The sequence below is a fragment of the Strix uralensis genome, chromosome 17, assembly GCF_047716275.1.
Source record: "Strix uralensis isolate ZFMK-TIS-50842 chromosome 17, bStrUra1, whole genome shotgun sequence".
Classification (NCBI taxonomy): Eukaryota; Metazoa; Chordata; class Aves; order Strigiformes; family Strigidae; genus Strix; species Strix uralensis.
The window spans coordinates 15,895,829-15,917,018 of NC_133988.1; the positions used below are offsets into that span (position 1 = coordinate 15,895,829).

Sequence of the window (21,190 nt, forward strand, 5' to 3'; positions counted from 1 at the left end):
AATACTGTAGGTCAAGTCAGATAATACAAATGCCTTCTAACTACATTTTTTTTTTTTACCTGTGGATTTGGATATTGGTGTTATCCAGGGTAACCAAGCCATTGGTTGCAGTCCTCCTATAACCAGCCGGTGGCCTTTCTAACATGTCAATAGGATACCAGTACCTTACCAGAACTCCTTCACTTCTGAGATACGTCTCTACTTGTACCAGCTCATTTACCTGGAACACCAAAACCAACACTGTCAATCAATAATATCATCTTTTTCCTTCCAAAAGAGCACCAAATACGCATTCTAAGTGGTTTAGTACACTTAATGATATTTTCTCAGAGATGTGTGATGCCGATACATTAAAAGCCTCCCAATGTATCTTTACTCACTGAATCAACATCCAGAACAACACCATGAAGACCAAATGTCTTCAGCATCCCACGAATAGCAAACTTGGGTAAAGCGGTTCCAACAGCACTACTGGTAACGTTGTTACTGTCAGGAGAGCGAGTCACCACTGTCAGACCTGGACAGAAAGGGACAATGCAATTTTTAAGGTACAGTATTTTCCTCAGACTGATAATTTATGCAGTAAGTCCCAAGTACCAGAGCCCCTGAACTTTTATTTTCCCCTCAAGATACATTTTGCTGACCTTACCTTTTCGTACTTTATCAATTGTAAATTTGTTTGCTTCATCTTTGATATCCTCAATAGTAGGAAGGTAGAGGTCTCTTGGGATGCCACCATTTTCCTCATAGAGGAATTCTACAGTTTGTCGTGCTATATCAACCATTCCTGGTAGACAGAAGGAAGTGCTAGTTATTTTCCCCAGCCACCTGAAATAAGTTCTTATTCTTATTACATCATAAGCAGATGAGCTAATTACTTAAATATTCTTTCAGTCAAGCTGATAGATAGGGAGTGAAGCTTCCCTGAGACACACTTGTATGCTTCTCATTAGGCCTCAGATTTCTTTCTTTGCTCTTACTGTGACTTCTCCACAAACAGGTCGTCTTGCCAGAACAGTATTCGTTTACAAATTCCCCCTTATTAAGAAGTTCCTCAAATGTTTTGCCTTAAAATACTCAGACAGAAAATGCACGTAGATAATTTCTTCCCCAACTATTATTCCAAAGTATTTCTGCATCCACATCACAACAGCACAAATTCTGCCACTATTTCTGAAAACATTTTCCTTATTTAAATTGTCCAACTTAAGACAAAACAAATTCTAAATACTTCACTAAAGGCAAGTGAATTTTATTTTAACTTTTCCAGCCCTGAATACAGTAAAACATAAGAAACACAGGTTCACACTTATTGCACATCACATAAAACAGCATGCATGAAAGTGTAGCCGTACCTAACTGTAAAGCTCCTTTAATCTGATCCAGCCCAGACTTCCTCTCAGCCTCATTACGAAATCTTCTTCTAATTGTAGGGAAAACTTTAGTCTCCCAGGCTTTAACCAACAGGGCATAGTGATCCTCCTACAAACACAAAAGTTATTTAGAACACCAAGAAGAAACAAAAGTTAACAACACCTATATTTTCCTTAAGGAAGCAGGGAAAACCCTTGTGTGGCTAAACTTAAAAATCTGAATTACAGGATGTGTATTTAGACTACAAGTTGCAGCAGGCAGAGCTTGCCATGCTCCTCACCCGAGGAATATCATCATCGTCATCATCATCGCTTTCATCATCTGCGATAGGAGGAGGATGAGGATCGGGGCCCGACGTGATGAAGTTCTCATAGCTTAGTTCCATTTTATAGTGGCAAGATGTGTCACTGTCGTACTCTGCAAAATATATGGAAATACGGAGATCATAATGCACTGGAAGGCATGCAAAAATATTCCAGGAGGTCCTAGATATACTGCATTCCGTTTCCAATCCTCTGTGGAAATGTGATGCCTTTTGGCACAGCGTAACCAACTGGCTGATTCAATCTCATATAATATCGTACTGTATTCAAAGCCCTGATAAGGTAATTTCTCATTGCAGTTGCATTAATTGAGAATAATTTGTGCATCCATATAAACAAAGACCAAAGTAAGATTTTTTTTTTTTATTTGCTTTGTCTAAAAATCAAATGAGCAATTTGACAACGCTTGTTGTACTGCTTTACCTAAACAGGCAGTACCTAAGGACTGCAGCCAGGATGTGCTTAAATCCTATTTACTTAATCGAAATTTCTCCTGAAAGAGATTAAAAGAAAAAAATGCTAATCATCACTTTACGTTGTTGAGCTGTAGCAACAGCAGCGATTCTACAAGGAGGTCCATGGGTCCCAGGATCAGAAGCTATGCTGGTGCCAGCATCGTTATCACTATCAGAAGCCATGGCAAAAGGCAACGCTTCAAAGTTGGCGCTTATTTCTTCTGCTAGGTCAATACAGAGATCGGCAGCGTTCCTGTGAGCCTGTCCCTCAGCGTAGGCAAATTGGCGAGATCCAAAGTTAGCCCGGACTTTCGTGTTCTGAAAGAAGACACATAAAAGCATTAGAAGTTGTGGATTGTTTTGATCCTCCTCTTTGCTCTTTTTAAGAAACTCAGCCAAAGGGATAAGCTGATGACATCTCCCTGCCGTATAGTTTTCCCAGCACCACTAGCTATAAAACTGGATGCAGCAGGGAAATTATTAAGCTTCTGAACACAAACTTTGAACTTGCCCGTTTTCTAGCTTCAAGATACAGCATACTTAGCTAGTATACTTTGAAGCAAAGTCATTGTTGGGAAGGAATACTAATAGAAGGGCTACTACCACAGAATAAGGCCATCTCATCAAGCCAGCTGCTCATTAGTGTCCTGATGGGCAGAAAAAGTTCAAAATAATGACAGAACATACATGCACCTGCAAAGGGTAATGGAATACATCAACCTAACTTAATAAAGGTAAAAACTATCACTCTACTTTTTTTATAGATAGGTAAGCAGGCTCAATACTGTCTATATAATGGTTTTAGTATTTCTGGGAGAACATATATCAAGCAACATAATTTTGTTAAGAACTTGCCTTTTTCTGAATGTGGACAACTGGCCACATTCCACCAGAGACATCTTCTAGATACGGTCCAAGTCGCTGCCCACAATATGTAAAATAAACTCTGCCTTTAGCTGGCTGCCCTGGAGGGGGTGGAGTTCCTTCTGTTCTTTCCCATCCAATTCCTGCTACATCACCTGTAGAAAAATATAATCATCCAAAGAACATGGATTTATGCTGATTTCTCAACCACCATTTCCCTTAGAGGATATTCTGATTTACCAGATGAGCAAGTTAGCTGTACTCTTACATACCAGGAGAAAGAGTCACATCCAATCTCACACTCTTCCACTGCAGCAAGCTGGACCCATTGTAATGCACTGCTCGCCCATTGCTGAGAAGTAACACAAGAAGAAAATCAAGAGCAGCACTGAAACAAATCAGGATTACAACTCGCTACCAGCCGAAGTCAAGGCAGCTGTGATACTCACAAAAGGTAACTCAAGATATTCTAGTTCAGCATTTTAACATTTCAGTTAAAACATACACGTTGCCTACTACAACATGCTCACAACTACTCCTCCCTAAGGAGCATGCCGATGTACTGAGAAAGAGCAGGATTGCTGATGTACTTCTCCAACGTACTTGTGAAAAAGACAGGTGCCCACTGGGTTTGTCCAAGCACCATCCCGTTTTTCAGCTTCTGTAGCAAATCCAAATGAAACTATCGGTCCAGTGTCATCATCTGTATCTCCATAGGAAACTATTTCAATTTCCCAGTAGAATGACGGTGCCTAGAAGTAACAATAATAACTTTTTCAAAATTATTTACAAAACATAGGTAAAATAGAAAATTTTCTTTTTCTTTTCATGTGCTATTGAATATTAAACGATGCAGACTGTTGTACAGTTATGAGTTCTTACCTGTACTGGAACTGGTGAAGTGGCATAGATAAATGTGCCCCGAGGAAGTCCCCCACCTGCACTAGGATCAGCCAAAAAGGTCACAGCTGTGAGATGCGATGAAAACATGCATGCTCGCACAGGGGGAAACACTCTTGATGGGCTCCAAGTGATTTCTTTGGGCTACAAACAGGAACAGAGCATTTTATTCTACCAATTCCACTTGAAGTCATCTACTGAAATCCAACGACACACTCTTTTACGAAGTTCACATTTAATTTAACACATGCAATTACCACAACTGCAATCACAAATCACATCCCATTACAGAAATTCGTATTAAATTAAATACTTAAATGAGAATTTAGCCAGTCTGGCTCCAACACCACAGGCAGGCCCTCTGCAGTCAGTGGCTGCCTTCATTTGCAAGGGGCAGAAGACTCAGCAGTGTTTCTGTGCTCACCTGTCTCCTGTCCGCTTGGAGGGGAGGAGGGGGAGGTCGAGCACAGTCACGATACAACATTCGTAACCTTTCACACTGCATCTCTACAACAAGGAGCCTCTCCCCTGTAACAAAAAACCAAGTCATGAGGTTCCAAGCAAGTCTAGTTACTCGAGTCCAACAATGTAATCTTAATACCAGTAAATAAAAACAAATATTACATTTGCATGTTAAGAGATCTGATCAAATAGTCTCACCTAACAAACAAAACTAAGGACAAAACCGAATATATACAAGCAATTGTTTTCCTCATGTTTAATTCTTATTTGGTTAGCAAAGACACTGTTACGTTAATTAAGATATAAAGTTAGTGAGCACGTTTATGACCCAGCAAAAGCAGGAAGTCAAAAGAACTTATGCCGACTGTCAAAAAAATCAGTACGCTCCCTTTTACACTGGAGATCATACCAAAATCCACTTGGTTCCTACCCTAACACCCTTCACTTCAGCCATTCCTCCAATGAACAGCTCGGACATGTTCCTAAAACTTGCCTTGAACTAAGGCTTATGCTGGGCCCACTGCTTATTCTTAAACAAAAGGGAAGGAAATCAAGAACTCAACGATAAGGAATATAAGAAAGCATTGTAAAAAACAGTAAAAAGGTCATAAAAAGAAAACATACAAATGATAGTGTCATGGAATACAGAGTAGGTTACACTGGAAGCAAAAGGGGAGAGCTTTCAGAAGAGCAGTAGTAGAGAGCTAGCCCTGGGACTTGCATCTTTTGTGATCCACAGGCTAATCATGTTCTGGCCTAAAATTTATGCCTAATGTTAAAATTATTTGGTCTGATTATCAGCTACTCTTACGTTAACAGCTCTGCAGCTATGACAAGACATGCTGTACTGTGCTAGCTATCAAACTCTTAAGTAGCTGGAGGACAAAGCACTGAAATTATTTTAAAATCTGTTATGTCTCTGAACTGAATATGACAATGAAGCTGCACAAACATGTTGAATACCCACCAGGGCTGCACTCCTGCGCTACCAAATTAAGAACTTCTACAGCAGCTGGACACTGTTGAATGAATTCTTCACAGAAAGAGCTGTCTTCTAACAGCTGAGCCATCACCAGGCATGCTCTTAATGGAAAAATAGTATGTTTAAAGCATTACAAAACTGTACGCTGAAATCAAAGTTGTCTTTACATGTACTGAATTCAAGACTGTTTTAAAAGACAGCACACCAACTGATCTACTTCTTTATCTGGTTGCCTAGCTATCCGTTGGAACTTCCACAATGACAGCTTCCTCCTGCTTCGTAACACTTACTTATATGATGTATTTGCTCAATGCATTGTCAGTGTTACAGGGGGCACTTTATTTTTGGTGCTCATTTTAACACCATCCAGACATTAAATGTACTTAAGGAAGCAAACAGTAATTTTTGCATTGTCCCCCGCTGTCATATGTCAATACCCACAGAGAAAGAAAACAAAACCCCATGCGATTTCCTTGAACATTTGAGTACAGTGTCAAAACAGACTGAGGTGCTGCACAAAAACCAGCGACTCACCTGGTTCTTATTTCAGCAAGAAGCCGGACCACTGCCATTACTGGAGTTGAGCCATCTCCTGTTGCAGGAAGTGAGGTGTGAATAGATAGACTTCCCTCCTGAGGAAGCAACATGGACTGGACTGCCTGTACTACCTTCTCAGTAATGGACAGTTTATGAAGAGGCAATGCCTGATGGTGGGGGGGCACGGTAAAAAGTTAAATTCAAGTAGTTAGTTTCTAAGAAATGAGGGTGTTTTATTACCTGGAGTTAATTCTTATTTTGTACTATCACAAAACCAGCACCAAACACCAGTCAAAAAAAGAAAGAACAGAAACAAAACCAAAAAGCCAACACAGTATGCAATGGAAGATCTTTAAGCACCAAAAGATGAATATTGATGTTACTCGAATGAGAACTTAAATATAGATAGTTAAGCTACGTTTAAAATAATGAGGCAAACTTTACAAATAATATTTAAACCAAGATGAAACAGACTTTTTACATGCTGTAGATTCATTGCCAGTATGCTGTGACAAAAATATAAATAATTGATATTATACTTAATATTGGAGTCTTAAAACTACCATACCTCAGATCTTGGAACACAGAGCCTAGATAATGGAATAGTTAATGTGTCTGATGCTTGTGAGGTCTTTCTACTGTCTATACTGGTAGGTGGAAATTTGACCGTTGCTATACCTTCTTGTTCATTAATAGATGCCACAACTCCAATGCTTCCTGCTATTCCTTTACCTAAAACCTACAACCAAAGAAGGGCTGCGTAAGATTTAAGGCTTTACAAACAATAAACACTGAGCATTTAAACACCACACACCAACTCAACACAACTAGAGCTGGGTATTTTAGGAAACAGGAATAACACACAATAGCACGTGTTATTGCAACTGCTTCACAATTGCAGGCAAGCTGCACGGTGCTCCACAAGTACATCGATGCAGGCAAAACATCATCAAAAGCACCAATTCTCATTTAAGATATAAAATGTGAACGGTGCTAAATTACCTGAACTTCAGAACCTATTTTAATCGTCTCCTTAAAGCCACCCAGGGCACAAAGGGCAGCTACTGCCTGCCGAGCAATTCTTTGAAGTTTAGCAAGTTTCCTTCCACTGCTACTCCCATTCTCCAAAATACTCTCTGCATATTTCCCAAGTTGGGGAATGTACATCAGAGCCCGAGACAGAACCTGAAGACAGAACCAAAAATACCAGAGAATGACTTCAAAGGACAATTCAAACAAAAACCAACGCCCCAAGCCTCCAGCCCACACACAGTCTCAGAAGAATTATTTTTGTTCTTGAAGAGAATTATATAACTCAGAATATTCCAAGTTCTCTGAAGTGTGAACACCATCAAAGCCGGCTCCATTCCCTAATAACTTTTAGAATTGCAGAGTTACATACGTAATCTTAGCAAAAGTCTTTGCTCAAGGATTTAGCCTAAGCAACAGATTAGGTGCCACAGGACTCAGAGGAACATAAAAGCAATGTGCTCTACTTTCCAGTCAACGCTTCAGACCCTCAGAGGTCATGGCAAAGAGGGCTGAATGGCAAAGGCAGAATAACTACCTGGCAAAGACAAGATAATTCCCTAAACAAACAGCAAATTACAGAGTGACAACGCATTCCCTAAGGCTGGGTAATTTTTGATTATTTATTCCACCTTAAGACATCAGATAGATACCATCTACTACCAGAAAGGGCTGCTTCTGTGCAGTTACACATCCCAGTCTGAAGTATTAGAAGTAGCAAATTAGAAAGGAGTAGCTTCAGAAATTGCTAATAATTAAGTTCTCTTAGCTACTCAGTACATGCTTGGTGTAGAATTTGATACTCAATCTTCTGCTTGCTTACTTTTTCAGCAGTTGTTGTCCATATCTGAGCTGCATTTGATTCTGGTGCCATCAGCAAGCTATGGAGCAAAGCGATCACCTCTGCTGCCATGCTGTTTGCAACATGGCCACTAATGAATGGCCTCACAGGATCCGTCCTGTACAGGAGTAGAAAGCAATTTGCCTATTAATTTCAAAACAAGAGAAGGAAAAGAAGCTTCAATTGTCAACAACAATATACAGCAGAAAAAAGGGAAGTTTATGAACACCCGGATTATTTTTCAGAGCACTACAAATATTGGTATTCAGAAAAGCAGAATCTAGACTCTTAGTATAGAATCAAAGTGACTGACCTGGCAAGCTCAGAATTCCTCTCTCTGCAAATAGATGTTTGTGCAGTCTTCTTTTTGTCCCCAGTGGACAACCCACTAGTAGTTTCTGGATTGACAGTTTCTATGGGTGGCCCAACACTAACTATTAGACCAGACTGTGCCCACTTAGTTGCCTTTCGAAGAGCTGCAGCAGCTTCTTCTGTAATAACTTCACAGCAGCCACTCTGAAAATAAAATTGCCATATAAGACAAATACTAACGTTAGCTCTATTTGGCCACACTGCGTGATGCATTTAACTCTCCTCCCTCTGCATATGTAAAAGTACTAAGAACACATCAGAACATCCTCCTGTGCACGTATTAGTCACAGTCACAAGACAAATTCTTTCTGTTGCTTTTCCTCATCTACAAAGAGATCTGAGATCAACATGGATTCGTTGCCTCTAATATCCCATTTTTAACTTAACAGTATTGTTTCTTTTCCCTGATCAAAAAGCCACACAGGACTATGTCTGGTGCAAATGCTCAAGAACATGTCTGAAGATATACAGGAAAATTTAATTTAAATATATGATTTAAAATTCATACTATCAATGTGCATTAAACACTTCAGGAAAGAGAATATTAAAGTGACTGAAAGATGATCTGCAATGGTTGGAGAAAGTGTTAGCTGAAATTCTTCTTCGTCATTTACCCCTGTATTTACATCAATAACTATGTAATGCTACCATTACATATAAAGCTATCTTTCTGAACAGTTCTGTAAACTAAACAACATTTAACCAACAGGGATTTAACATCAATAAAAATGAGAATTCTGACTGGCCACCAATTTTTACAATGTTGAATAATTCTTTAGTTATTCCTTTTCTTACTTTTGTCATGTCTCGATCCATTTTCACCACTTTCTCCATATTGGCGCCAGTTCCCAGTCGGAATGGACGACCTTCGGAGCTACTGTTAAAGTGAAAACAAAACACATGAGCTTTGTTTTCACTGGTGGAAAAAACAGCTGAACTATACAGTCCATTTTATCATATTATGCATAGTTTGAAATTATTTGAAAGCAACCCATGCAACTAAACTGATCAATAGTAACAGAAATACTCGCTAGTTAAGGACATACCCAACTGCACTGTACTTTACAAAAGGAATTTAATACTATTGAATGTAGTTATTTGCACAGCAATTTAATTCTTCCCCTCTCAAAAAGAAGCATCATGAAATTGGCTTTTACTGAACACAAATGCCCAAGGGCTCCAAGTTAACCTTTCACCTCAGAGCGCCCAACAGCTGTACCTTTTAGTATCATTTTTAGGGCATGGGTTCAAAACCAAGTTGGAGTGGGGGAAGAGGAAACAAATAGTACAAAATGCAAGAGATGATAATGTTGTCTGTTTGACATTCAGAGGTCTCAAAATCCAGGTGGGTATTAAGAATACTAAAGAAGCTGTAATAGTAAATTATTATCCAGTGTATGCATTATTAAAAGCAATGCTTTTAAAGCCATTTTGCTTTGATAGTTCTATTTGTCAGTCCTACACAGACTGTAATATCATAACAAGATACTCCATCAGAAAAATTTAATGTATCATTTAAGAAGATAATTTTTCATGTGATTGTTTTCAGACAGATTAAAATACTTTTTTGTTCCTTTGCTAGTGGCTTACATGGCTTGTAAGGAAGCCAAAACCAAAACGTCACACTTCATATCCCCCTCCACCTTTTATAAATCTGTATAATCTGCTCTGTTTCAGCTTTGCTGCCCTCATCTTTGCTAAACAGTCTTCCACAAAGCAGACAAGTCCAGGAAGCATTGGGATTTAGATTCTTTCTGCTGCTGCCTCACCACAAATGCAGTATAGTGGTATGCATTTTTATCCAGGTAGCATCACGCTAAGTATCAGCCCTATAAACCATTTTTGCATTATCTTATTGTTTTGCCAGTAAACACAACAAACTGGGAAGGCATTTTGCTTTCCCATTTACTGTTAGATCTAGAATGCATTTTTCTACAGCTGTAGCACTGAAAAAAAGAAGACAGTTGCTAATTCCAATCCACCAAGTTAAGATTACCTTAGTAATGGCTGAAGGACTTCATGGGATGACTGGTCTTCCCGTTTATGAATGAAAATTGAAAGTTTACCATCCACTGCCTCGCTTTCTTCTCCAGGATCTTTATCGCCTTTTATGGAATTTTTAGGACTGGCTTTTGCCAAAGTAGTATCTGGCTCAGAGGCAGTTGGAGAAAGAACTGTCTGGCATCCTTGAAGTAGAAAGGAAAAAAACAGAGCAAAGAAACACACAGAACCATGAGCTCTATCAACAAACTTTCTTGACCTTGAAACTAATGCTAATACACCCGAGATGCATCTCAAACATCACTGGGACACACACTTTCGTCTGAGAACAGTTAAATTAAGAGGCAGATGGAAAGTCACAGAAATATCCTGTCTTTCGACACTGACATATCATGTACCTTTTCCTACTTGAGCTTTCTGTCAGTACAAAAGCTCCTTGCAGAAACATGACTTGCTTGGCAATTTCTCAAATTAGCATGACATCAAAAAGATGCTGGTACCTGGTACTACGTAATCCGCCAGCTTTGCCAAGAGCAGAGAGGCAATCTTGGAGGCTGGGTCACTGGGATCATCCTGTTCGCTGTTCAGAGAGGGTACTGAGTAACTCCAGGGAGGCAATTCCACATTTCCACAGTCCTCAACACTCATGAGAGGCAGTGCAGCACGACACAACTGGAGGATTATAAGGACCAACTTTGGAGAAGGACGTTGATCCAAGAGAAGCGACAGAAGCTTGGACACACAGGCAGGCTGGCTGAGGATTGCTTTACCTATGTGACTCCTGAAAGGGAGAAAGAATAGGTAACTGCTGTTTGAAAAAAAATAAAATTGATTGTTTGAAGATGCTCTTGGAATTAAAAACAAATTAATTTATAATTTAGAAGATGTAATTTAAAAAAATCAGCATCTGACAAAACTTTATCTGCAACAATTCTTATGTAACAAGCTAACAGTGATTAAACACTAAGACTGAGTGTCAGTTTACAACCAAATTTTAGAATGGTTTTGAAAGTTACTTACCTACACTACTGTAAAAAAATAAAAATAAAAATCCCCAAAAGAGCCCCCACCTGCTTTCATACATAATTAAAAAAAACAACTCCAGAGACAAAGGCCTAGTACCTTGACAGGTCATTAAGAAGACTGAGAACATCTTGAAGCGCGTCATTTCCTGCAGCTTGATTACCACAACACTCCGTAGCTCGTGCGAGGTGGTTGGTAAGAAGGCTGGAGACCTGACGAGCCAGACCAGAGTGAACAGCTTCTGTTGAACCACCTTTAAAAGCAATGCAAGAGTACACAACCGGAATTAACAAAAATGAATGTACACGTCTACAAATTCCTTACCCATAAAGTGAAAATAGTAAAAAATTATTCTGTTCTGCTGTAGCAAAACTTTTACATATAAAATGTCTTTAATTAAAAATGAAGCCTGACACAACTTCTATGTCCCATTAGCCCATAGCCACGTGCCTGTAAGTTTATGTATGTTATGGGTGAATCCTATCACAGGAGAAACGCGTAAGTGATCACTCAGGGTCTCCCGGTTCTCTGGTTATTTCTAGCCAGAACCAAGTGGCAGACTTTAAATTATCTGCAACATAAACACTCCCATGAGGAGGAAAAGCAGCTAGAATTAAAAAAACAACAAGAAGAAAATCAACTTATTTTTGTATCCACTTCTGTGCTCTTCAGAACCCACACAGCACTGAAGTCGTGGTGAGCGATGCCCTATTTTAAAAACATTTATACCACTTCCCAGGCACCTGGGCAATTCTAAAGCACACAGCAGAAATACATCTGGCAGCATTCCTACCTTCTTCTTTCTCCCATTCCACACACCGATTGGCTAGCACCTGGAAGGCAGCCCAAGCCATGGTGGCCACCTTCTGTTTCTTAGTCTGTTTTTCATTCGAACTGGATTCTGTCTGGCTGCTCAAACTGCAAAGCCGGTCCATGAGCTGTACCAGGCCACTGCGTACCAAACACTTCTCTTCGCTCCTGTGTAAGAGAAATTCAGATTTTACTTAAGTAACTTTTCAGTCACTAACAACAGACACAATGAAAATCCAGAACTTGCTCTTAACTCCGCAATTAATTTCTTCACTTTGCAGAAAGACAGTTCTGCCTCTCCCTTGCCCTGCCCAGATGAAATTCTGTATTCTGAAAAAATTTAACGGCTGGATGTTCTCAGATACTCCTCATTATGAAGAAAGGGAGTACAATTATGCTAGATAATGCTTTTCCTTAAGGCAAAGCCTAGTAAGGACAGCTATGGATGCCCTCTTTCCCTTTCATATTCACTATTTCACACTATTTTCATACCTTGTGTAAGGTATAGTGCATAAGAGGCCAATGCTATTTGCACAAGCAATGGGGTAGCGAGCACACAACGAGACCACAGAAGTCATAGTCTCTCCAAAAGCTTCCTGGACTTGTTCCACCATCCCGCCACACGTGAGCTCTTCAATTCTGTTGGCAGTTAGAAATTTGAAATGGTAAAGCTTTCTAGCTTAAATAAAGTGAGCAAACTTCCAAATACAGCTTTAAAAAAAAAAATAATAATCGGCACATATTAAGAGTTACTCAAGAAAGATTTATAAGCAGAACTGCAAGTCACTTAATGTTTTAGTATGAAACATAGGTAAACAAGATAGTATGGTAGTTTTACCTCAGAGACGATTGAAATTTGACTACAAACAAAATACTTCTAGAATATTTATCAAATTTAGATGACTGTATTAGTATCAGCTAAATCTATCACTATTACCTAATTAACATGAAGTCAGAATTAAGTCAGGAGAGTGAGATACCATATATAGGTATCTGTGGACACATCATCCCAGTATGAAAGGAAAGTTCATCTACTGCCAAATTAAAGCATTTCCTAGAAGTTTCTGCCTGTTTACCCCACAAGGGCCAAAGTGGCTGTTGCAAGCTTTGTTCTGCAAACTTGAGCCCTCACAGCTAGTCACTTCTCAGAGTTTTTCTTTGCACAAAACAACTTACTACCTTCTACAGAGACCAAAACATTTAATTACTTTGAGAGAAATAAACAAACCTTGGTCCTCCCTGAAGTACCATGGTCACCGGGCCTACAAGATGCGTCACACCTCCAACCCGAACCGCTGCCGTCAGCAGCTCTCTCATATGCACTAGGGCTTGTTTCCTTGTATTGCCACGCCGCCATCTCGTCTGAGCAGCCAGCAGAAAACTGCTGCTGGATACCTACAAGATTTTGTTTGGTTTTGTTAGACACACAACCACTTTCCTTCTTTGTGAAGGTCTAAATTTGAAAATAGAATAATTTAGCACATTTAAAATGCCATACCGCTTGGTCAGGATTTGTTCCAATGAAAGCGAACAGTTGTCCCAGTAAGACACTGTACGTGGGTTTATCTCTGCTGTCCTCAATGGTCAGGGACTGCAGAAGAGTGAAGGAGCTACTTCTGTGGCTGGTGACGTGGCGGCGCCTGCGAGAATATGGGATAATTACACCTGGCACCAGCAAGCTGATCCCATTTAAAAGCCAAACGTGCTAGGCTTGCAAAGTTTATTGATGATTTTAACACAGGCCACGTTACTGTAAAGCAACTTAGTGGAATAAACCCTTGTATACCTTTGACTTGATCTAGCAAACTCGAGATCTTCGTTACCAATCATTTCTAAGTCAGATGGCGCTGACATACTGCGAAGGAAGACGGGCTGGCGGACTGCGTGAGATATCACCTTTGTTTCAGATGCTGATTTACAGGCTGCAATATTATACAATATGAAAGAATGTCACTCTTGGTGTAGGAGGTTATTTAAAAATTGTTTTTATAAAATCACTGTGGACACTCCAGCAAAAACTAACATAGGGTGGGAGAAAAAGAGTCTAAGCAAAAACTTGCAATACAGGTCTGAGGACTTTCTTGTTTTCAGGTATTGTTTCAAGTTAGTTTTGTTTTGATTAGGTTAAGCATTTTTTCCCAATAATTCAGGAGACTAAGTTTAAATTCCACATATTATTACTCAGACCTTAATTTACCATCATTACAGCAATCAGAAAACGAAGACTCAACATCATTTACTGTAAAAAAAATTAATTTGAAAAAGTAAAAAAAAGGTTTCTTTTTAATTTAAGTGGAAGAGGGAGAGTAAGAGAAAAGGAATAAATTCTATCTTTACAAAAAGAGGGAAAAAAAAGAAAGTACAACGCTGGTAATGAAATATATACCTGGAGTCTCTGCAGGGGTACCAGATATACTTCTTGTGATACCAGACTGTGCTGCAATAGTGACATGTAATAACAGCTCTGCTCTGTTCATCAAGCTCTTAACTAATGTTTTTGTTTTTGCTAGGGGATGAGACGTCTTCTGTATCAGTGAATTCACCTCTTGAAAAAACTTTTCCCTAAGATTATGAAAGAAAAATAAAAGAAGTAAACTCAATTACTTTAATGTGTTCTGAATGAAGTGTGAGAAAGGATATTTTAAAGAAGACATATGGCATAAATCTATTCTACACCAATAAAGTAGAAAGCAGAAAAACTGAAGAAATCAACAAGTGATTTGATAGTAAGTACTGGTAGCTGTAGCTACTAGCATTAATACATTTGCAATTTTAATCAGGTATTGCTAGACAGACAAGAAAATTAAGTTTTGAAGTATCTGCGTCCCTGGTTAGAAGTTCATCTGAATGTTCCTCCTCCCAAACATTGTTGTCTTTCTACAGGTCTACCAGCCTTTAATGGAATTCAACATACAATGTTTTTGAAATATTCAGTGCCAGCTTCTGTTTCACATCATTAACTGTCACAGGGTACAATGAGATTCAAGTGCCTATTTCAATAAGCATTTACGTACGTGTGCAACTTTAACCCTGCATAACTACTTTTGGAACTCGGTGAAATTCTACAGCTGCTTAAAAGTTGCCCAAATGGTACACTCCACAGCCAGCTACTAACCTTAATGCCAGGACCACATTCTCAAGATCACTTCCATCAAAAGAAACTTCCTTCATTGAACACAGAAGTTCTAGTTCTTTCATCTTGCTCTAAACAAAGTGAAGGAAAATGATGAACAGGTATCGAGAGAGCAGCATGAAGCATGAGCCCACACAGCAGCCACAATGCTTACCTCATTGAAGTGATAATCATAAAAGAATGGGACATTGTTCTCCAGCTTCCCATGCATGGCATCATCTACCTCACTCTGCCATTTCTGCTCCAGCTCGGCCACACTCTAATAAAGAGACAAAAATAACACTTATTGCAGTTGTTCATCTTAAGGAGTAGAAGAGATCTTAAAAAGAAGAAATCTAAGTACATTTTGTGTTTCTAGAATGCTGTTAACACACCTTCATTCCCACAAGTAGTCTTCTGTTTTTTTTATGTAATTTTATTTTTACCTGCAATTGTCTCTCCATGGCATTTAGCTTCTTAAAGGTCTCTCCCATAATTTTACAAAGTAAATCATATTCTTCAGCATGTTCTTCCTGATACTGGAAATTTATCAGGGACTGGAGCGCATCAACCAAATTCAGATGTTTAATCACACATGAAACTACCATCTCCTCCATTACTTCTGGCTGAATCACTTCCCTAGGGTTATAGGTAAAGCCAAACTGATTAAGTACGAATAACAAACAGACTTTGACAATTCATACTTACAACTGACCAGATGCCGCATTCACAAACAAGTATTTACAGAATATTAAATGCATACCACCATACATGACAGGCGTGCTGCTTCCTCACCATTGCTTTTTTAGCTCGCTCACTTTGGCACCAAACATTTCAAACAATAGAAGTCAGAAAAACAGAGCAGAACAATGACTACTTACTTTATACTAGGTCTAAATTGAGGCCGAGCACGTCCAGAAATTTCCCTGAGTTTTATCATGATTCCTGGAGGCAGCCTAATCCTAGGCAGATCAAAATAATGTCCAACAGGAGGCACTAGAACATCAGAGGGATATGTAAATTCTCTATCTTCATCTATAGTAAGAGGCAATGGAGAAGGACTTGGTGTAAGGGCTGGAGATATTACACCATTAGCTTCCACCTGCCACTGGCACCTGGAAAAATAAATAAAACCAGATGAAAAACATTGGTTTTCACCCCGCTAACTCTCCCCCCTCAGTCAGAAAGACACATTAGTCAACAAGATATACAAAGACAGACATACTAAGTGTGACCTGTACCAAGCATAGCCCAATCCTCCTCTACTTACTCTAAAGAAAACCTCTATTCTAGAGAATATTCCTTTAGTTTTAGGCACACAGAACTGCTGAACAAACTCTGCAGGAAAAATTATCAGAACATCATCTTAAAACACAAGACTTGAGCATAACTACAAAAGTCACCTTCCCTCAGAAAAAACCCACATGGGAACTCAGAGAAATTATTTTTTTTTTTACCTTTGTAATAGTTTAGATCTTAAAAGCTCTTGACAGGTTTCTTCATCTTTGGTAATTTCTGGTCCATTGTATAATATTCGCAGCATAGAACAAGCTAACACAGAAAGGCCAAGGGCCAGGTCAACTAAGAATGGCAAGCCTCCTGACACATCCTCTGAAGACTCCTGTAGTAGGAATAGTGATAAGTTGCACTAATCAATCAACCATGAAGTCCTTCCCCAATATACTTCAAGACAGGAGATTTTATATTTTTATATATAATCTTATATACATAAGATATAGATATATATCAATCATACATCTCTTACACAGAGGTATACCGAAAAAATGCCTAACCATTAAAAGCAATATATAAGAACAACTCAAGACAAAGAACAATGGGTTTCAACATTATTTTCCTGAACCAAGAAAGAAAAGAAAAAGTAAAGTTATTTTTGGTTCAGTCATTCTTTGGCCTGCAGATCTGTCATCTCACAGGCCTAGTCCTAGCTTCCTGGTAGTGGGATTCAAGTTTCCTTTTGTTTGATCCCAGCATCCCTCCCCTCTCTTCTTTATAGGCTGGAAGCATTAATCCCTCATTAAATCTCTGATTTCCAGGTTGTTACAGGATACCCATCTCTCCAAAGAAATCCTGATCTACAAGCAGCAAGAGACATTAAAGTGACTTCATCCAAGTCCAGTGCCAATGACAAGAGACAGGGTAAGACATATTTGGTAATAACTATCTTCATAAACCCCTAAGCATGCTACAGACCATGCCACAGGCTATCTCTAGCTAAGGAAGCCAAATGTCTAAAACTTAGGTCCTTTCCATTGTAAAAAGATGATTTGTCTTATTGCCAAAACAAGTAAGCTATTACTGCTTTAAATTTCAAATGTTAACTTCCAATTTTGAAGTACATTTCTATTTGATCCGAAGTGTGTAACAGACAGAAGATAAACTGAAGCTGAACCTATCCCATGGAATCTGTCATGTTTGAGTACCTGTGCTCGAACAGTGCAAGCAAAGCCCCACATAGCTTTGTCTGGAGTGTTGTGCTCACGACCACTCCGCATTTCAAAGGAGAAGGTGACTGTATCTCCTTCCACCTTAAAATTTTGATGGGAAGGAGGGGAAAAAAAAAAGAAGATACATTTAAGAATTGAGGCAAACAAACAGGCTTTTCATAAAAGTGGCTTATTTTATGGATTAATGTTTTTAATGACAGTTATCTAAGTATTATTTTTATCTCAGATTATATACTCTGATTTAAGATTCTTCCCTTTTTCTAAGGATATATATTTTAGTGCACAATTTGATTTGAATTTTGCTGCTGGCCAACTACAGTAAAACAAAGAATACCACCATAGTTGTAGAATCAAAAGTAGAATTTATCAGTCTGTGTTACTTGGCCTTGATTTTCATCAAAACTCTTTTCATTATTTGTCTGCAAGAAACCATGCAATAACCAACAGTTTTCTTCCTGAAGGAAGACAGACAAGCTCTTCAAGGAGAAGAACGTCAACACATTAATAGAAGAGTTTGCTAAAAGAGCAGTACAAAAAAATCTATGTCTGAAAAATAAATGAAGTTCCATTAATTGTGAACAACTAAGCGCTTGTCTGAAATTGCTTGACGGTTTATTACTTCTTGAGGGGAGGTTTTTAAGTTATATTTTGTTATGTATATTAGCCCCATTTTAGTGTGGGGCAATGTAGCAGCACAAACATGTAAGAAAAAAAATGATACTGCATACAATCTGAGGGAACATACTGCAAAATTCTTGAAATATTGAAGTTTCAAGAAGTTCGAGGGCTTTTTCTGTCTTAGTTTTACTGCCAAAATGTAATTCTAAAACCCAACAAATGGTTGGAGAGTCGCTACACTTACGACTTGTTATATTTGTGGGTTACTGTTAAAAAAATGCAGTCATGCCCATGGACCTTAAGAAAATATGCACAGCCTCAGACTGTGCAAGGATTTATTCCTAGGAAGATATACTTATGAGAACAGCAGTGCCATTAGAGACTCCAGGACTGAAACACACCAGTAATGAAATCCAGTAAGACATAACAAAACAAGATAAGCTCAAGAGAGAAGCATCACACATAACATACAGTTGAGTTTAAAGTCATTCCCCAAGGACATAACAGCCCACTTAAGAAGTGATCTCATCATGGATAAACCGTACACTTAAGAGCTTGGACTTCATCGCTATAAGGGTTAAAATGGACTTGACATGGTTTCCAAAGGGGATTTTTCTAGGTGAAATATTGTTGGATTATAATACTGTACCTTTACTAAGTCTTTCGGCCAACCAGTTCCTAAGACACTACGGCTGCCATATCCCAGTGTATTGCCTCCATACTCAGCAACCTTCCTACTGTTTGTGTTAGGACCAGCATAGATCACCAACTTCAAAACATAAAATACACTGTTAGACTGTAAGAGAAAAACAAGAAAATCTAATAATAATAATAATACTTAGCACTTACACCGCGCTTTATATTTTCAAAGCGCTTTATAAACATTAACAAATCCTCACAACAGCCCTGTGAGGTGAGTAGGCAAGTATTATTATCCCCATTTTACAGATGGGGAAACTGAGGCAGAGAGGAAATTGAGTGACTTGCCCCCGAGGTCACACAGCAAGTCAGCAGCAGAACTGGGAGCAGAAATCAGGAGAAATCCTAACTTCCAGTCCTCGTGCTGAGCTAACTAGAACATATTGCCTCTCTATTAATAAATGGATTGATCCTGCTCCCATCAAAGTTAATATTTAGTCAGTGACTTCTGTGGGAACACGATGAGGCCCAAAGTCTCCTGGAGGAGTTTAACCAGTAATGGGTGACATTAATATTAAAGACACTTATAAATAATAATCAGGAGTGAGTATCACAGGACTTGCTCTATATCAAAGAATATATGTCAACAATTAGTAAGCAGCACAAGTAGCTCTTGGATTATACAAAGTAAGTGCTATTAGTTGTGTTCTTGAAATTGAGAATACTTGTTCATATTAATCCATGTAAACAAGCCATTTATCATCAGGGAAGAAAAAAGTAACCTTTCCAGTTCTGCCCAGTTTAAACACACTGGGCTGATCTACAAAGGAGGCAGCTAGATTAAAATTTGAGAAATAAGGGACACAACAGCAAAAATGAGAAGGAAGTCAAACTTTGACAATCTGAGCCATCATGAAATGAACTTTAAAAAAAGTAACAGTTGGCATGAATTTTTAGGGGGGGGGGCAGGAAATCAAACCCCCTTCCCCCCACCAAACCCCATACCTCTGGAGCCTACTATATTTCTATTTCATAAATACCACTACTTCTGACACCTTTTCAGGAAACTTCTTAATTACAGAGCCTAACTCTTAACAAAAGATCCTTGTAACTGATAGGTTTTAAATATTGAAGTAATCTCTGGATATTACATTCTGAAGCAATACACAGGAAGATTTAAGCATATATTCTTTTCAGATTGTTTCTTCAAGAATAATGTAACGTAAACACAAACATTTATCTTCATCTTCCTGCCTTTTCACATCAACAACTCTTTGTACATTTTCTATCATTTTGCTAATCTGGTCTTAAGGTGAAACTCAAGAATTGTTTGGAAGAGTTATTCACACTCATGCCACACAAGGAATAACCCCTCTGCATCCCAGGACTTTACAGCCTTGAAGTAATTAGACTGACGTTACAGTGCACACTAATAAGCTCCTATCAATAAAAGCCTCCTGCATGATCCTGAGCACTGGAAATAAGGTGCCATGAAAGACAAGGGACAGAAAAGATGAAAACGGGAACTGCTGCTGACGGAAATATACACAAAAGAAAGAATTTCTGAATTGGCCCTTGCTTACCTTATCGTAATCATATTGTGAAGAACATCTGTTGTCAAATCTAAGATATAAACAGCGGGCTCCTGGAATATGTACAGTTTCTTTAAATTTATAGTTATCCCTGACGGGATGAACTGTTTCTACAGTCTTCCCAGCAGCCCAGGGAGCAGGGATCTTCAAACCCGTAAGAAAACCTGGTTCTTCTTTCTCTTCCAACATTCTGTAATTAGAGTGAAAAATTAGTCCTAAAATTCAACACGCAGACTTCTACTTAATAGTTTGATGTTTGAATATAAAGTACTTCAAATCACCTCTCATTATTGATACACAGCGACACAAAGTATTGACTCCTCATTTTAGGTGTAACTGTATTGAGGGAACACACAGAACTTAAACAGCATGAACTCTGTACGTTAGAAATAACTATGCCAATCTCTGACCTGTAAAATCTGAACTTTTCCCTATGCTTTCCAATTTCCAAATTATGGTAAACAAGCTAAGTAGCACCATAAAAGAGTAAATGGTATTATACATGGATTCTAACACATGACTGGTAGCATAAAAAAAAAAAAAAAAACTTTCCTCCTGCGACAGCACCCAAAACTGATTACACTGTCATAAAACAATATGCCTAATATTTCACTGAAGCGTAGAATTCAGAGGATTTAAAATAAATTCTTCAGTATTCACACAGTATATTATCACAAGTTGTTTAATACTACAAATTCTGCAACACTGCAAAATAGCTCCGATAGCATTTTTTATTTAATTTAGCTGCATGTTTCTGTTTCCAAGCAGAAGCTGTATAATTTTGAGCTGAG

General features: G+C 38.6%; 1 protein-coding gene across 6 annotated transcripts in view; it reads right to left on the reverse strand.

The window, feature by feature from the left end:
• The window catches only part of HECTD4 (HECT domain E3 ubiquitin protein ligase 4), a 79,313-nt gene that overhangs the window by 24,059 nt on the left and 34,064 nt on the right, over positions 1-21,190 (reverse strand). For 3 of the 6 annotated variants that reach the window (XM_074886793.1, XM_074886792.1, XM_074886797.1), the window contains exons 21-55: positions 20,391-20,589; positions 18,818-18,964; positions 17,527-17,631; positions 16,543-16,706; positions 15,967-16,200; positions 15,532-15,724; positions 15,261-15,365; positions 15,089-15,177; positions 14,360-14,535; positions 13,760-13,895; positions 13,472-13,613; positions 13,202-13,368; positions 12,466-12,612; positions 11,957-12,141; positions 11,263-11,416; positions 10,641-10,921; positions 10,136-10,325; positions 8,935-9,016; positions 8,081-8,283; positions 7,750-7,885; positions 6,900-7,082; positions 6,466-6,636; positions 5,895-6,064; positions 5,346-5,461; positions 4,341-4,444; positions 3,899-4,060; positions 3,620-3,768; positions 3,289-3,368; positions 3,008-3,171; positions 2,233-2,470; positions 1,655-1,791; positions 1,356-1,482; positions 650-787; positions 381-517; positions 60-220 (exon numbers count right to left, since the gene is read on the reverse strand). In XM_074886793.1, the coding sequence (XP_074742894.1) occupies positions 60-220; positions 381-517; positions 650-787; positions 1,356-1,482; positions 1,655-1,791; positions 2,233-2,470; positions 3,008-3,171; positions 3,289-3,368; positions 3,620-3,768; positions 3,899-4,060; positions 4,341-4,444; positions 5,346-5,461; positions 5,895-6,064; positions 6,466-6,636; positions 6,900-7,082; positions 7,750-7,885; positions 8,081-8,283; positions 8,935-9,016; positions 10,136-10,325; positions 10,641-10,921; positions 11,263-11,416; positions 11,957-12,141; positions 12,466-12,612; positions 13,202-13,368; positions 13,472-13,613; positions 13,760-13,895; positions 14,360-14,535; positions 15,089-15,177; positions 15,261-15,365; positions 15,532-15,724; positions 15,967-16,200; positions 16,543-16,706; positions 17,527-17,631; positions 18,818-18,964; positions 20,391-20,589 (5,472 nt within the window). The remainder of the gene's footprint in view (positions 1-59; positions 221-380; positions 518-649; positions 788-1,355; positions 1,483-1,654; positions 1,792-2,232; positions 2,471-3,007; positions 3,172-3,288; positions 3,369-3,619; positions 3,769-3,898; positions 4,061-4,340; positions 4,445-5,345; positions 5,462-5,894; positions 6,065-6,465; positions 6,637-6,899; positions 7,083-7,749; positions 7,886-8,080; positions 8,284-8,934; positions 9,017-10,135; positions 10,326-10,640; positions 10,922-11,262; positions 11,417-11,956; positions 12,142-12,465; positions 12,613-13,201; positions 13,369-13,471; positions 13,614-13,759; positions 13,896-14,359; positions 14,536-15,088; positions 15,178-15,260; positions 15,366-15,531; positions 15,725-15,966; positions 16,201-16,542; positions 16,707-17,526; positions 17,632-18,817; positions 18,965-20,390; positions 20,590-21,190) is intronic. The other 3 variants (XM_074886795.1, XM_074886794.1, XM_074886796.1) reach the window with 2 other exon arrangements.